General features: G+C 42.7%; 1 protein-coding gene across 5 annotated transcripts in view; it reads left to right on the forward strand.

The window, feature by feature from the left end:
• The window catches only part of TSNARE1 (t-SNARE domain containing 1), a 472,184-nt gene that overhangs the window by 163,227 nt on the left and 294,133 nt on the right, over positions 1-14,824 (forward strand). For all 5 annotated transcript variants that reach the window (XM_032688083.1, XM_032688116.1, XM_032688100.1 and 2 more), the window contains one exon: positions 1,315-1,384. In XM_032688083.1, coding sequence (XP_032543974.1) covers positions 1,315-1,384 — 70 coding nt within the window. The remainder of the gene's footprint in view (positions 1-1,314; positions 1,385-14,824) is intronic.

The following is a 14,824-nucleotide window of genomic DNA, read 5'->3' on the forward strand; positions in this document are numbered from 1 at the left end:
GCAAAGAAGAATAATTATTAGCTCAGTTATAGGCAATTTCTTGGGGCTTTATCTTACTGAATCTTCAAACTCTGCACTGAAATCTGTTATGGAGATCTAGCATTTGGGGTAGAAATATATGGTCGTATTCAAGGGTTGTTTGAATATTCATGTTCTTCAGGCACATTAGTTATTTTTTGTGCTATTTAGTGACTTTTGGTGTCAAGCCAGTGGAACCCAAAAGAGAAGAGAGGATTTGGTCTGTCAGTGGAAATATAATTAAGTGACTTGTTCAAAGTTACAGGCCAAGTCCAAGTCTGCAGAGTCATTAAAACAGAGGATTTCTTAAATTTCTGCCGAAATAATTGAGCCATGTTTCTAATCTGCTCTTCTTTCTTTCCTTAAATACTGAAGCGTGACTGATAACGGGTGATGAGTTTTTACAACTGGGAGCATCCTGAGAAAAATCCCACATGTAAATATCAAGAATGTAATTTATTTAACATGTTTCATTGTGGAAAATCTTCAGATGCTTTTCATACTTGCTGTGCTAAGTCCAGAAGTAGTGACCTGTTTTTAATTTGAAAGTGAATTTGAGACAGTGAAATTCAAGGGTGTAAAAAGACAACTGTACTCCTAGTTTTCTGTTACTTTTATATATACACACACAGACATTAAAAGCAAAGCAAACCATATTTCCACCTTCCTGGTGTCCTTAGGATAGAGTATCCTCCTCTCCTGATGGGAAAGCCCAAATATTTCTCCAACACAAGAGATGATCACAGCAAAGGGCTCTGTTTTAGAATAGAAATAGAAAAGAAAATAGAAATAGAAAAGATTTTGAGTGCTAAGGTCTCGAACAAGAAGGAGGAAAATATTGGAGTGAACATCAATGTTCTGCCTCTTAATTTTTATTCAGAGCAATAAATAGTTATTATGCAATTTCTTGCATCTTCACTGGGGGCACTTTTCCAGCTGGAGATGCTCCATGCACAGCTCTGTGCCATCCCAAGGCTGGAAGAGTCAGAGAGCTGTGCAAGGTCCATGGGATGGAGGTTTTCTTGCTCTTACGAGGGATCATATTCCATCATGTCGTGGCACAGATTCATGGATTCACCGTTTATGCATCCAGGGAACTCAGTTTATCCATTCTGTTGTAATGGCTGTTGCTGGATGGTGTCCCCTTTGTCTCATGGGTTACTTGTTCAAATACTTCATTGTATTAAGAAAAAAAAATAAAAAATTACCAGACAAACAACTGAACTAAAATCCAGTATTTTTTTTCTCTGGAAAAGTGTCCTGTTCCTTTATCTTTTCTTTCTGTGCTGTTGACAGTGACCTCTCTGGAAAGAAGTCTTCGATCTCTGGGGACCTCAAACGATACTCAAGAGCTGCAGGATGGACTGTGAGTTTATTTTAAATTGCTGCAAGTCTTTCTTTGTCCCAGCCTTTTCATTTTTTTCCCTCATCTATTCTCACCTTTTCTTCAGCCCTTTTATGGCATTTTTTTGTCAGGCTCACTTCTTTTTTTTTTTTGTTTCTGTTGGTGATTAATGGTGGTAGGATGTGTATTGATCCTGTAAAACTTTGCTTGTGCTGGTTTCAGGTGGCAGAGAATGGTGGTAGATAAAGAAAAAGATGACCCACAGTGAAAGGGCTTTCTGTGGGTCTGGCTGTGTTATTTTTTTATTGGTTGTTATCTTTTTTTGTTGTTGGGTTTTTTTTTATTTGATTTTAAAGTGAAGCCAGAGTAGGATGCTGTGGTGGTTTGGGCTGGGATGGAGTTGATTTTCCTCGTAGTGGTGAGCAGGAGGCTGTTTTGGATTTGGGATAAAAGCAGCATGGATAACCCAGGGATGTTCTAGTTCTTGCAAAGCAGTGATTATACAGAATCATTGGGCTTGGAGCAACCCTTGGGATAGTGGAAGGTGTCCCTGCCCATGGCAGTGGGTTGGAACTGGATGATCTTTAAGGTCCCTTCCAGCCAAAATCATTCTATGACTCCATGGAAAAAAAAAAAAAAAAGAACAGGCAAGAGGATATTTTATAGGTGGAAAAGTGTGTTGTGGGGTCGAAAGCTGCATCCCAGCATCACAACACTGACAAAATGAAACTTCAGTTGCAGTTGCAGTAGCTCCAGTTCATTAAACCCCCTCTCCCAGAGCTGTGCACACACAAACACGCACAGTTGGCTTTCATTGCACGCATGCTAATTAGAGAATTAAATGGGTTCTTCCAAATGTAGCCCAGTTTATTAAAGATGCCTCCCTTAATGCAGCTTTCATGCAAAAATCAAGTGTTTAGGATGTGGCTCTGATTTCCTGTATATAACTGAAGTTCCTGCTGAGATTTGGCTTTGAAGAAAGGGGAATTTGGGGTTTATTTCTTTATATTGCCTTTACACAACTGTAATTTGCCTGATGGACCTGATTGACCTTCTCTATGCAATATAAACTCTCAGACTGGTTTTCAGTCTCTCTCTCTCTCCATTGGTTTCCTCAGGGCATCAGATCTGCCCTAATTCACATCTAGTCTGTTTTGCAAACCAGAGGGTTAAAAATAGTAATAGTAATAATAGTCAGAAGATTTGAAAGTAAATTTAGTGGGTTGGAGAGGATGCAGGAGTACAAAGTCAGTCTGTGGAGATCGATGTAATCAGGAGAGATGTTTACATGGACAAAATTATTTGCAGCTCAAACCACCTTAATCAGTGGAGATCCTTAGCCCAGGAAAGTCTTGTATCACACAGCTATTATGTTTGCTCTCCTAAATTACTCTTTTTTTTTAATTTAAGAATCAATTCCTTGACTCTTCAGAGCACTCCAAAACCATGGTTAGATAATTTCCTTCTTTCCTGAGCAGTTACATAAATAGGCACCAATGAGGCACTAATTGCACTAATTATTTTTATCATTAGTTATCATTAATTGTCCAGGTAGTTGAGTGCAGCTTATTTTTACTTTAAACATGCTTGCCTACTCTTCTTATCAGCCCCAGAATTCCTCCAGCTGCCTCCTGCTTCATCCCTTCTCCCCATTCTCCAGCAGGTCTCTCCTGGTTCCTCCTATTTGGTTTGTTGTATCTCCAGAACAAACAGTTCCAGGGTGCTCTGCAGAGGAGGACCAGCAGCTCTTTTCCCTTCAATCCTCTCCTAAAACTGAGGTGTCCTTCCATTGCCCCCTCTTCCAGGCAAACAGCCTTGAGTGCTCTACAGGAATCTCTGTTTCTCCTGAGAGCTGCACCAGCAGAAAGCAGCACCCCATGAATCACAGAGCTGGCAGAGCTGATATATCTCTGCTCAGGGGGGTCAGCTCTTCAGGTGAGACCTTTGGGGCAGCGTTTTCTGCTTGCCCAGCTGCAAATCATGGCTTAATCTTCCTCCTTTGCCACTTGACCCCTTTCCTTCACAGGTTGATGCATGTTTCTCCTTGAACACCCTCTAACTTGGGAGATGGGAGCAGGGAGTGAGCATTTGGTGGGTTTATAGCCTTGGCTATTAGGGAAACGATGATGTTTGTGGGTATCTAAATAGTAAAACTGCCACTATTTCTACTTCCTTATTAAGTGACTCTTACTCTGCCTAAAATGAGGCTGTTATGCAGATGAGGGGAGGCAGAGTATTTGGGAATAGGGATTAATGGTGATCCTGCCACACAGGACATTCAGCTGCTATGGTCTGTATTCTGCTTGTTTGCTTATCTGGCTTCAGGGTCCTGCTAAAACACAATAAAAACAATGTTACCTGATTCCTTTTCAAATTCACCCAGACTTTCTGCCTCTTCAGCACAGGACTCACAAAGGCATCAGATGGGGGCAGGTTTCTGACTGTCAAACTGGGCTATTCCCTTTTCTGAAATGGTTTCTCTCCTTTTGAGAGCTGAGTCATTCGGAATAAGGGTTGTATCTGTGGCGAGTGAATCCGGGAGAGTTAATCCCCAGTGGAATGCCAGCTCCAGTCAGAGAGACAGACTTGGCTGCTGAGGTGAGCAGGGTGTATAGGAGACCCAACTGTGGATGATCTTGGTCTAAGTTCTGCCCAGAGCCAGCACAAATCCTTGTGTGCCCCGTGCTTGGAGCTGGATGTCCTGGCAAGTGAAACATGAATGTCCATAAAATGCAGTTGGCTGAATGCAACTGACCCCTGTTAATCCAGGGAGAGAATGGGAGCAAAAGGAAAGAAGGTGTTTGGAGCTGGGATGAGGAGCTAAGGCCAGGAAGCAATGCCAACAGCTTTCTCCAGTGGTGCTTGGCTGCAAACAGCATGTTAAGAATGCTTATTTTGCAGGAAAAATCAACTGGTTTGTTTTCTGGGATGAGGGGGTTCTCCAACATTAGGCACTGAAGGTAACTGGCTTTTAATTTAGGCCAATCAAATTAAATGCCCACATCGAGCACTGACAGTGAAAACCAGTCTCTTTTCTTGTGAGTCATATGCCTGGTTAATCTCCCAACATCCTCCACAAAATGGCTGGAAACGAAAGCATCCCTGTAACCTGGACAATGCCCTCTGAGGAGTATGATAGAAGAGGAAAATAAAACCCAAAAGCTTTCATTTTTTCACAACCTGACCCTGTCTCATTGTGATCTCAAGAGAAGTGGCCATGCAGGCTGCAAGTAGCACTTGTTGGCTACCTGGAAACCATGAGACTGAGCTTTAAGTGGCACGAAGGGGCCTTGATGTCCTTTCCATGGAGGCCGGTTGGCCATGGCAGCAATCCATGCTCTCCAAACCAGGCTTCCTGCATCGCTCACCTCAGTGAGGAGTTTGATTCCTTACTGCACGTTTGACCTTGTCTCACTGCAAGGTCAAGAGCAGTAGGGCAGTGACTCCATCACAGCTTATTACCCACTTCTGGGTGGGTCTGGGATGTAGCCCAAGAGTCTTCACTCTGTGGCACTTTTGGATGCTTTACGAGTCAGTGGTAGAAGCATTTCCCTGTTTAAGGAGGAGTTATGAGAAGGATATTTTTGGGGCTTTTAGCACTGATGAGATTTACTAAAAAATGTGTTGATTTCTCCTGATTTGAGAAAAAAGCCTTTTAGCTTTTGCCTCCCTTCTCCCATTGGCATTAATTTTTTTTGAAAAGTGAACATTATTGAAATACGTGGGATTTTTTCCTGCACCTGAGAGAGTCCTCGGCTCTATATCTGTACAGTGTGAGAAGATAAAGCTGCTTTTCTCATTGAATTGATGCACAATCCTGGATAAGATGGGGCATGGAAAAGAATTCCTATGGCCACAAAGGAGTTTCAAAGTATTTTCCACATAGGAAAGCTCAGTTTGAGAACTGAGCTGCTTCAGGGTGAGACAAGTTCAACTGTTCTGGAAGAGCTTTTGTATTGCTGCTCTTACATGTGTTTTGGACAAAAATTAACCTCATAAGACATGTATTTTCCCTAGGCATGCAAGGTCTGCTAAAATACAGAATGCTAAAATGCTGTATTCTTTGCTGGAATTAAAGGGAATTCCATCTTCCACACCCTTCCCCGGGAAATGTGCCACATCACCTGAAAATTTTTTGAGTGATGAGTAAAAGCACTTCATAAGTTTATTTTGCCACCATATAACCCTAAAATCACTGGATACTTACGGTGAAGTATTGTCAGTTTGGCATGCTTTTGGGAAGAGAAGCATCCCTGGACAAGCTTGAAGCCACTTTGAACAGCAAGAGTCAATTAAACTGTGGCAACGAGCTCTCAGGCTCAATCTGAGGAGCTTTGCTGGATTTGTAGAAGCACTTCTGAAACACTGACATTCAGGGTATAACCGGTAATTTTAAGATGGACTGGACTGAGCTGTGAGGTTTGTGTGGCACAGGTTGTTCACACCTTCTGATGGATAAGACACCTAAAGTGGGTGCCTGTGTCATCTCAGTCTGTGGTGTCTGTCAGGATTCGGCTCACCCCGATAAGGCCATAGAATCATGGAATGGTTTGGGTTGGAAGGGACCTTAGACACTGTATGGTTCCACCCCTGCCCTGCCAGGGGCAGGGACACCTTCCACTAGACCAGGTTGTCCCAAGCCCTCTCCAACCTGGCCCTGGACACAAGGGATGGGGCAGCTGCAGCTTCTTTGAGCAACCTGTGCCAGGGAAAGAATTTCTTCTTATATCAAAGCTACACCTGCCTTCTCTCAGTGTGAATCCATTCCCCCTTGTCCTGCCACTCCAGGCCCTTGTCCAAAGTCCCTCTCCAGCTCTCCTGGATCCCCTTTAGGCACTGGAAGGGGCTCTGAGGTCTCCCTGGAGCCTTCTCTTTTCCAGGTGAACACCCCCAGCTCTCAGCGTCTCCCCATAGCAGAGGTTCTCCATCCCTCTGAGTATCTTTGTGGTCTCCTCTGGACTCACTCCAACAGCTCCACACCCTTCTGGGGTTGGGGGTCCCAGAACTGGACACTGCTCCAGGTGTACAAGGGCAGAGTAGAGGGGAAGAACCTGCTCCCTCACCCTGCTGACCACACTTCTTTTAATGCAGCCCAGGATATGATTTACTTTCTAGGCTGCAGGATCTGCTACTCTTGAGGATATTGAGATGCCCCAAGGGGTGTGAGACGTGTGGGTTTGGCAGCTTTGACACAGGATTTGTCCTTTCACTTCTGAAATGGCAGTGTTAGGTATGGTGGCACACCAGGACATCTCAAGTGACACCTGAATCACCCCTGAATCAAATGAGGGAGTTTCCCTTCAGAGTGAATGATTAAGACAACTCAGTTCCTTCCTACCTAACTCATATTACACCAAGAAATGCAGTAACCCTTGGCTTTTCGGGGAGAATTGTGGGATCATTTGTGCCTGAGCTGGACTAAAGTGATCTTTGCACATTCCTAGTTCCTCTGTGGGCTCCAGGGAGGATAAATGGTTATCCTTATGCCTTGGAGACTCACCAACCTGCTGCAGAGGTGAATGAATCCATACCCTCAACTTTTCTGAATAGACATGAAACAATAAAAGCTTTTTTTCTCAGTTAATTTTTAGCATTTGTGTGTATTGTTTCCTTTTTCATTCCCTGTTTTACCATTATGTTTGATAAGTTGGAGGTATAGTTTAAACATTTTTTTTTTTTTAAAGCTTCTGTTAAAAAGGTTTTAATTCCTCTGGTATGCGGATTCATTCAGAGCAGAAAAATATTTTAAAGTCATAATTTACTGAAAGAAGATTTGTTCAAGTAAATCAGACAGAAGCTTTTAAGTGTCAGCATGTTTAATTAAGGGTAGGATTTAATAATATTTTATATGGTTTTGTTATAATGCTTGTATAAGCTTAAAAAAAAAAAGAAAATTATTTCCATAAATATTTTGAAATGTCGTTTTGATTCCGCTAATATGTTAAACCCTTCAAAGTAATACCTTCCCTGTTCAACTCAAAGCAGTCGGATTAACTTTATCTATCCTCTATTTATCGCTGCTTCCATCAATTCCTGACAGGAAAAACCTTCTAGGTTTGGCAGGAAAAATGGTTTGCCAGATTGCAACATTTGCATTTAACTGTATAATACAGTCGCCGCATTAGTAACTGTATTTATGTGACAGATCTCACCCTTAAGAATCCCAGAGCTCCAGATATATGACATCCCTGTGATAAATGACAAAAGCTGGGGATGAACCGCAGAACTCTCCAATGATGATAAATTCATCTGCTTTTGACCGCCTTCCCTGCTTAGAGAGGCCCTTGGAGTATCCCCTCACACGCCTGAACAGCTTCTAATGGTCACTACAAATCAATCTGTCAGAGAAGTTTTTCTTTTCAGTGTTTTTCTCCCAAACTGTCCTTGCCAGAGGTCTGAGGTGGGTAAAGCAACAGTGTCTTCCCATGTCAAAGTGGCCTTTGGACGTAGGCTGTGAATTTTAAGCCCTGTAGTGATGGAGCAATGATTACTTGCTTGTGGCAAGTGATGGATGCTCCAGAAGATGCAGGATGGGGACAAGGAAAGACCAGCTATCTCCTCTTGAAGGTCTTTGACTGCCACTGCTGCTTGTGTAATTTTTTCATGCTTTTGTGTCTCAGCTCAAGGTTTGTGTTCTCTCCTCAGTGGAATGATGGGTCATGGAAATCACGAAGTGAGTGAGGTTGGAAGGGACCACAGTGGGTCATCTGGTCCAACCTCCCTGCTCCAGCAGGGTCATCCCAAAGCACATGGCACAGGGTTGTGTCCAGACAGTTCTGGAATTTCTCCACGGAGGGAGACTCCATAACATCCCTGGGCAACCTGTTCCAGTGCTGGGTCACTGCATAGCAAAGAAGTTCTTCTCATATTCAGATGGAACTTCCTGGGCATCATGTCCTACCCATTCCCTCTTGTCCCATTGCTGGCCCCCCCTGAGCAGAGCCTGGTCCATCCTCTGCCCCCTCCCTGCACATATGGACAGATGTGGGGGACATCCCCTCTCAGTGTCTCTGCTCGAGGCTGAACAACCCCAGCTCCCTCAGCCTTTCCTCATGAGAGAGATGATCCAGTCCCTTCAGCATCTTTGTCCCCCTCCACTGGACCTGCTCCAGGAGCTCCATGTCTCTCTTGTCCTGAGGAGCCCAGAGCTGGACACAGCTCTCCAGTTGTGCCTCACCAGGGCTGAGTGGAGGGGCAGGATCACCTCCCTGACCTGCTGGCAATGCTCTCTCCAATGTACCCCAGATACCATTGGCCTTTGTGGCCACAGGGACACTGCTGGTCATGGACAGCTTGTTGTCCATCAGGACCCCCAAATCCTTCTCCACAGAGCTGTACAGACTCTAGGGAAAAGGAGTCCATTCATTGCTGGTGTCTCTGCAGGTGAAAACCTTGTTTTTTGGGAGCCCAAGTCTTCCCACAAACCCTTGTTCCCACCCCAGTTTGCAGATTTGCCCATCGGTTTTAGGTCCAACTGGTTGAACACTATGGCTGTAAGAACTCCAGGGGAGGTGAGGACCAGGAGAAGTTTTTACCACAGTGTGAACCCAGGTCCTTGCATATTCCCTCCAAGGATCTGCAGTAATGTCCTGTGGTCTTTATGCCATTCAAAGCACAGACCTGGATAAACAGAGAGAAGTATTTTGACTTCTGCCAATGAGTAGATATTGTGAAAATAAGCCTTCTCCTCACCCCATGGCCCGCTTTGATGCCCCAGGTGAAACCTGGATGCTCCTGTGGCATCCCATGTTCAAGGGGGAGGAAGCATCCAAGATTTATGGATGCTCATGGTCCAAAGGAACAACAAAAGTCAGAGGAACCACAAAAGCTTACAAAGGTTTATTAGAAAATCATACACTTGGCCTGGAAATCAGTATAAGTTAGTTCCTGATCTCCTGGTGTGAACACAAGGCAGTGGGATTTGTGTAAAGGATAACAGGGAAGAGAAAGAGATGAATTAAAGAGGGGAAGGGAAGGAAGAAAGGAAGGAAGGGAGGGAGGGAGAAAGGGAGGGAAGGAGGAAGAAGGAAAAAAAGAAGGAAAGAAACAGAAAGAAAGAAAGAAAAAGAAAGAAAGAAAGAAAAAGAAAGAAAGAAAGGAAAGAAAGAAAGAAAGAAGAAAGAAAGAAAGAAAGAAAGAAAGAGAAAGAAAGGAAGGAAAGAAAAAAAGGAAGGAAGGAAGGAAAGAAAAAAGAAAATAAGGATGTTTGTCCCAGAAAAGTGCTACCTTACCTCTCTGTGGCCCCTTCTCCAGCCACATCCTGCTCTTTCTCACGGTGTGTTTTTACCAACAATCCTTGCTCAGCTCCACAGCCATCCAACTCTGAATGTTTGAGACATACACATTAACCCCTTTACCTTCTAGGCCACTCCAGCTCCCAGTTTGGAAGCCAACTTCATCCTCCAGCGAGAACTCTATTTGTAGCATGAAAATTTTCCACTCCCAGAAGTGTAGCTGGATATTTCTATGTGTAAAAATACTGCCATGTTTGTGGTTTTTTTCATAAATTTATTCTTAGATATTTATCTGGGAAATGCTGATTTCACGCTGATGTTGTTCTATTTTTTGTTTGTTTTATGGGTGACAGAAGGGGGAATAAATAAATAGAATAAAATGTTCCTTCTCTTTTAATCTCTTAGACCACCATGATAGTTTTTCTGATTTTTCAGAAGCTTTTCTCAGATTAATCATTGAAAAATATGCAATTTTCCCTTCTTAATGTTACCAAAATAGCAGCTTTTTAGTTTGGAGTTAATTTCTTTTGCCATTTTCCTGCATTAGAAATGAAATGTGGTATTTGATTCAGTTAAAAATTGGCATTTTAAGTCAACAGAGAAAAGTTCATCTTCCCTCACCTTGAAAAACAAACCAACTTCAAATATTTTGCCTCCTTCTTCCTGCAGAATTAGAGATAGTGTAGGACAAGTTCACATTCTGTTAGCACAGCCTGCAGAGAGCAAACAATTGTATATTTGGGGAGAAATATCCACAGGCAGGAAGTTTATCTAATGACTTGTGATCCTGATTGGAGCGACTTCCCTCTGGGTTTTTAAGTACAAGTTTTGTAAAATTTTTAGATCAAAGAAAAAATAAAATTCTTGAAGGGGGGACAGGACATGTTTAGGGTGAGTTTTCATGCCTTCAGGTACGAGTTCAGCCACGAGGTTCACATCGATTCACGAGGGGGATGAAATTGGTTTAATTATTACCGTGTGCAGGAGTGGAACATGGGGTGAGCATCCCTTGTGCCCTGGAGTCCTCCAGGGCTTGGACACACCAATCCAAACATGCTGATGCTTATTGGAATACTTCTATTGGCTTTGTGTAAGGTCTGGTTTATTCTCTGAGTCTGATGCTGCCCATAAAGCCGAGAGCCATGGTCCCATCACTGGGAATGAGGTTTGTTGTGGCCTGTGACCTGTTGTTTCTGCAGGCTGTCAGTGGAAGCAATTAGTGTCCTCTGGAAGGTTTGCTGGGCTTGAGAGAGGAAAAAGAATAAAAACAGGTAGAGTCCAATCTCAGAGAAGAGTAGGAGGATCCACCGAGCAGTTGCTTGCTGGACGAGTCACTCTGCATTTTTTTCCCTGCAGTACTCTAATGGATGATTCCTCTCACACCATTCTCCATCAGGAATAAACCCTCTGAGCAGACACCCACCCATTGCAGGGGGCACAGCAGGGGTTAAGCAAATCTTTAGGCTGTTTGTGTGGACATTGGGAGTTTTAATTGAGTACGGAGATGATTTTTGGTAAGTAACACTTTAACACTTCCAGAGAGCAGGAATGGGAGATCCGAAGGAAATCTCGTAGAGGATTGTGTTTAAACCCCTTTTCCTGCCTTGTTTTAAGTGAATCCAGATAAGGCAGATGAGGACATTCTTTGGGAAAATGGCTTGGAGGAATAGAAGTGAATAATGCTAGGTGAAAATTGAAAATAAAGATAATAGAGAATAGAGAGAAGAGAATAGAGAGAAGAGAGAGGAGAGGTTCGGAGAGGTTTGGAGAGGAGGGGAGGGGAGGGGAGGGGAGGGGAAGGGAGAAAAGAAAAGAAAAGAAAAGAAAAGAAAAGAAAAGAAAAGAAAAGAAAAGAAAAGAAAAGAAAAGAAAAGAAAAGAAAAGAAAAGAAAAGAAAAGAAAAGAAAAGAAAAGAAAAGAAAAGAAAAGAAAAGAAACGAAAAGAAAAGAAAAGAAAAGAAAAGAAAAGAAAAGAAAAGAAAAGAAAAGAAGAAAAGAAGAAAGAAAAGAAAGAACTTTAACACAACATTGATTGGTTGTTACTGATATCACAGCTTTTTAGAATTTATCATAAGAATTAGCAGATTTATTCCAGAAAATGATGATGATAAGCCATGAGTACACAACCTCCCCTTGAATAACAAAGCTGAAGGTCAAGTGTTTGACAAACATGTGTTTTATTTTGAAATAATTTAAACCTCAAGGGGGTTGTATGTGTTTACCAGGACATTTTCTATTGCTGTCTACTTATATTCTCTCTTTGTTCAGAAAACACAGATACAATTTGTACAGGGAAACTTTCCCTGTTCTCATTCTGTGATCTTCATGCATCCAGTCTTGCAGAATAATGAACAAGTAATGTCATGCCTCTTTCCTAGATTGCAATGTCACAAAATGGGAATTTTATTTGTAGATTTAAGATAATGGAGTTCCTCAATACTCTCCTTAGGGGTTAAACTAACTGAGGAGGAATTTTCATCCTCCTTTAAAAGTGATTTAATTAATATTGATACAGTAAATAAGTCCACAAGGTTAGGATGGCACACGTGACTCCCTGTGCTTTGCCACAGTAAACAGTTCCATAAAGTTTGAGTGGTTTTGAGTTGTGAGTACCAGGTTTTGAGTGTGCCACTTTGGTCCCATGGCAACAATCATGTTATGAAAGGTGCAGACAAAGCAAACTTGTTAAAACATTCAAAAGCTACAGCCTCGAATAAGTGGTTTGTTTCAGTTGTATTTCTCCTTTTCTTTCTCTTAAGCTGCAGGAAACAGTAACCCTGTGTGCCAAAGCCTTGTCTAACACCCTTTTAGATGGTGTTAAAAATGATGATATCCCCCATTTTGGTTTAAAAAATGGATAAATATGTTGCCTTGAGAGGAGGTGATTATGGCTGGAGTCCAGTCTTGCTTCTTGGAGGCAAAACCTGGGCTGGGAGAGAAACACAAACACAGCAGCAGAGGAAGGAGCAGCAGCTTTTGTTTATGGTGCTGACTCCCAGGAGGTACAAACTGAAAAATCCTGGATATGGTCAAAAATAGCAAAAAAAAAGTAGCTGTTCTGTGGTGTCTAAGCCTGTACAACCCTTGAGTCAAAATACTGCTTCTAGAGGCATTTTTGAACATGGCTTTATGCAGCACTTCAGAGGAGACTCATTGAGATGACTAAGCAAAGATATAAAATGAAAGGGGGGTTACAGGTTGTTTTAAGTTTGATCAACAGAAACTTTGCTGCCTGTGGGAGGAGGGGGGAGGTAAATTAGGGTCACTCGTCGAGGTGAACCTGTCCCTGGTGGAAGGAAGGAGGTGAGAGCAGGACAAGAGCCTTGCACTGCAGTTGCAGGTACAGATGGAGGTTCCACATCTCAAATCCTGTGCTCAGTTTTGGACCCCTCTCTGCAAGAAAGACATTGAGGGGCTGGAGCGTGTCCAGAGAAGGGCAACAAAGCTGGGGAAGAATCTGGAGCATGAGACTGGTGAGGAGCAGCTGAGGGAACTGAGGAGGCTCAGCCTGGAGAAAAGGAGGCTCGGGGGGGACCTTGTTGCTCTCTACAACTCCCTGAAAGGAGACTGTAGCCAGGTCGGGGGTCTCTTCTCCCAGGCAGCAAGCAATGGGACGAGAGGAAGCAGCCTCAAGCTGTGCCAGGAAAGGTTTTGACTGGACATTAGGAAAAATTGTGGGTGATCAAGCATTGGAACGGGTTGCCAAGGGCAGTGATTGAGTCCCTGGAGGGATTTAAAAGACATGTGGATGTGGCATTTGGGAACATAGTTTAGTTGTGGGCTTGTCAGTGCTGGGTTAACAGTTGGACTTGGTCATCTTAAGGATCTCTTCCAACCCAGCTGATCCTGTGCTCCTAAGACAGTGCAAACTCAGCTAAACCAGGAGAAGCTGGGGTTGTACTGGCAGAGGGCAGGGCTGATTGGTGTTAAAACGACTGTGTGTGGATGGACTCCCAAGGACTGAAAGGGATTTGTGAAATCAATACTTGGAGAGCTTCACTTACGTGCAGGATTGCAGCGTCTTTCCCCTGTGCGGCTCTACGTGCACTCAGCTCCTGTAAGGGTAATTGCCCAGCAGCAAAGCCCGGTGCCTGACATTTTATTTTGGTGTGCTTATGGCACTGCACATGATTGCAGTTGTGCTATTAGACAGCAAGGTTCGAGATAAAATCATCTCCGATGGTTCAAGTGGTGCTGATGGATCATTTCACTGTATAGACCATTTAACTGTCTGAAGGAGCAGATTGCAGATAGGATTTAATATGGGTTGGTATTAACTGCTGAGATGTTGGAGAAGGTGGGCAAAACAGCTGAGTTATTCACCAAAAGGCAGGTTACAGCAGCAAGTTGACAGGAGATTTCGATTATAATGTTGATAAAGCTCCTCAGTCTCTCTTGCTTGATTTGTGACTGGAGTTAGAAGGAAAATCCAGCTTTGTCACATTGTCTGAAGAACAGAAATGAAAGGAAGTAAGATTATTGAATTGCTGAGCATGGAAAATTCCCCCAAGCCCTGTAGAATAATGTATTTTAGTGATGCTGTACAGGTTGTAAAGGTCAGTTTGCACTTCAATTACAAATCTAGGTTTAAAGGTTGTAAAGGACAGAGGAAAAATAGTGATTTTTTTTTTTCTTTTGTAATTACCTCTCAGAGTGCTGATAATGTTTCAGACTCATTTGTAAATAGATTTCACAGCTCTATAGCAACAGGCATTTTAAAAGCCTTGGTGGAAATGCTGAAAACCGAGGTCCTAGTTTTATTTCATTTTACAGATGGATAAAATAAGACTTTTAAAATTTTAAGGTTTTACAGTGAACTAATGACAAAGTTGGGAAGGAGTCTATCATGAAAGGTTCAGTCAAATACCAAACCAAGTTTAAATAAAAAGAAGCCACACTTTTTTTTTTAATTATTATTTTTAATTCTTTTCTTATCCTTTTCTAGCAGAATTCTGGTTGTTTATCCTCTTTATTGGATGTGATTTCACACAGTGCTGGGAGCACAGGGTCTTTGCATCCCGGGTAAATCTACAGCTGACTGAGCTGACAAGAGGAAAGTTTTCCCACAATGAACAAATGACCAAAAAACCAGAATAACCTTTTTTTTTTTTCCTGCATAGATTTGATTGGAATAGGGTAAGAAATGTTAGTTTTAAGTAGGTGAGTCGATGCATTCTACCCAGCAAAGGGTACTTTGCCATCCCATAGCTCCATATGCTTCTCTTTT

The sequence above is a fragment of the Chiroxiphia lanceolata genome, chromosome 1, assembly GCF_009829145.1.
Source record: "Chiroxiphia lanceolata isolate bChiLan1 chromosome 1, bChiLan1.pri, whole genome shotgun sequence".
Taxonomy (NCBI): domain Eukaryota; kingdom Metazoa; phylum Chordata; class Aves; order Passeriformes; family Pipridae; genus Chiroxiphia; species Chiroxiphia lanceolata.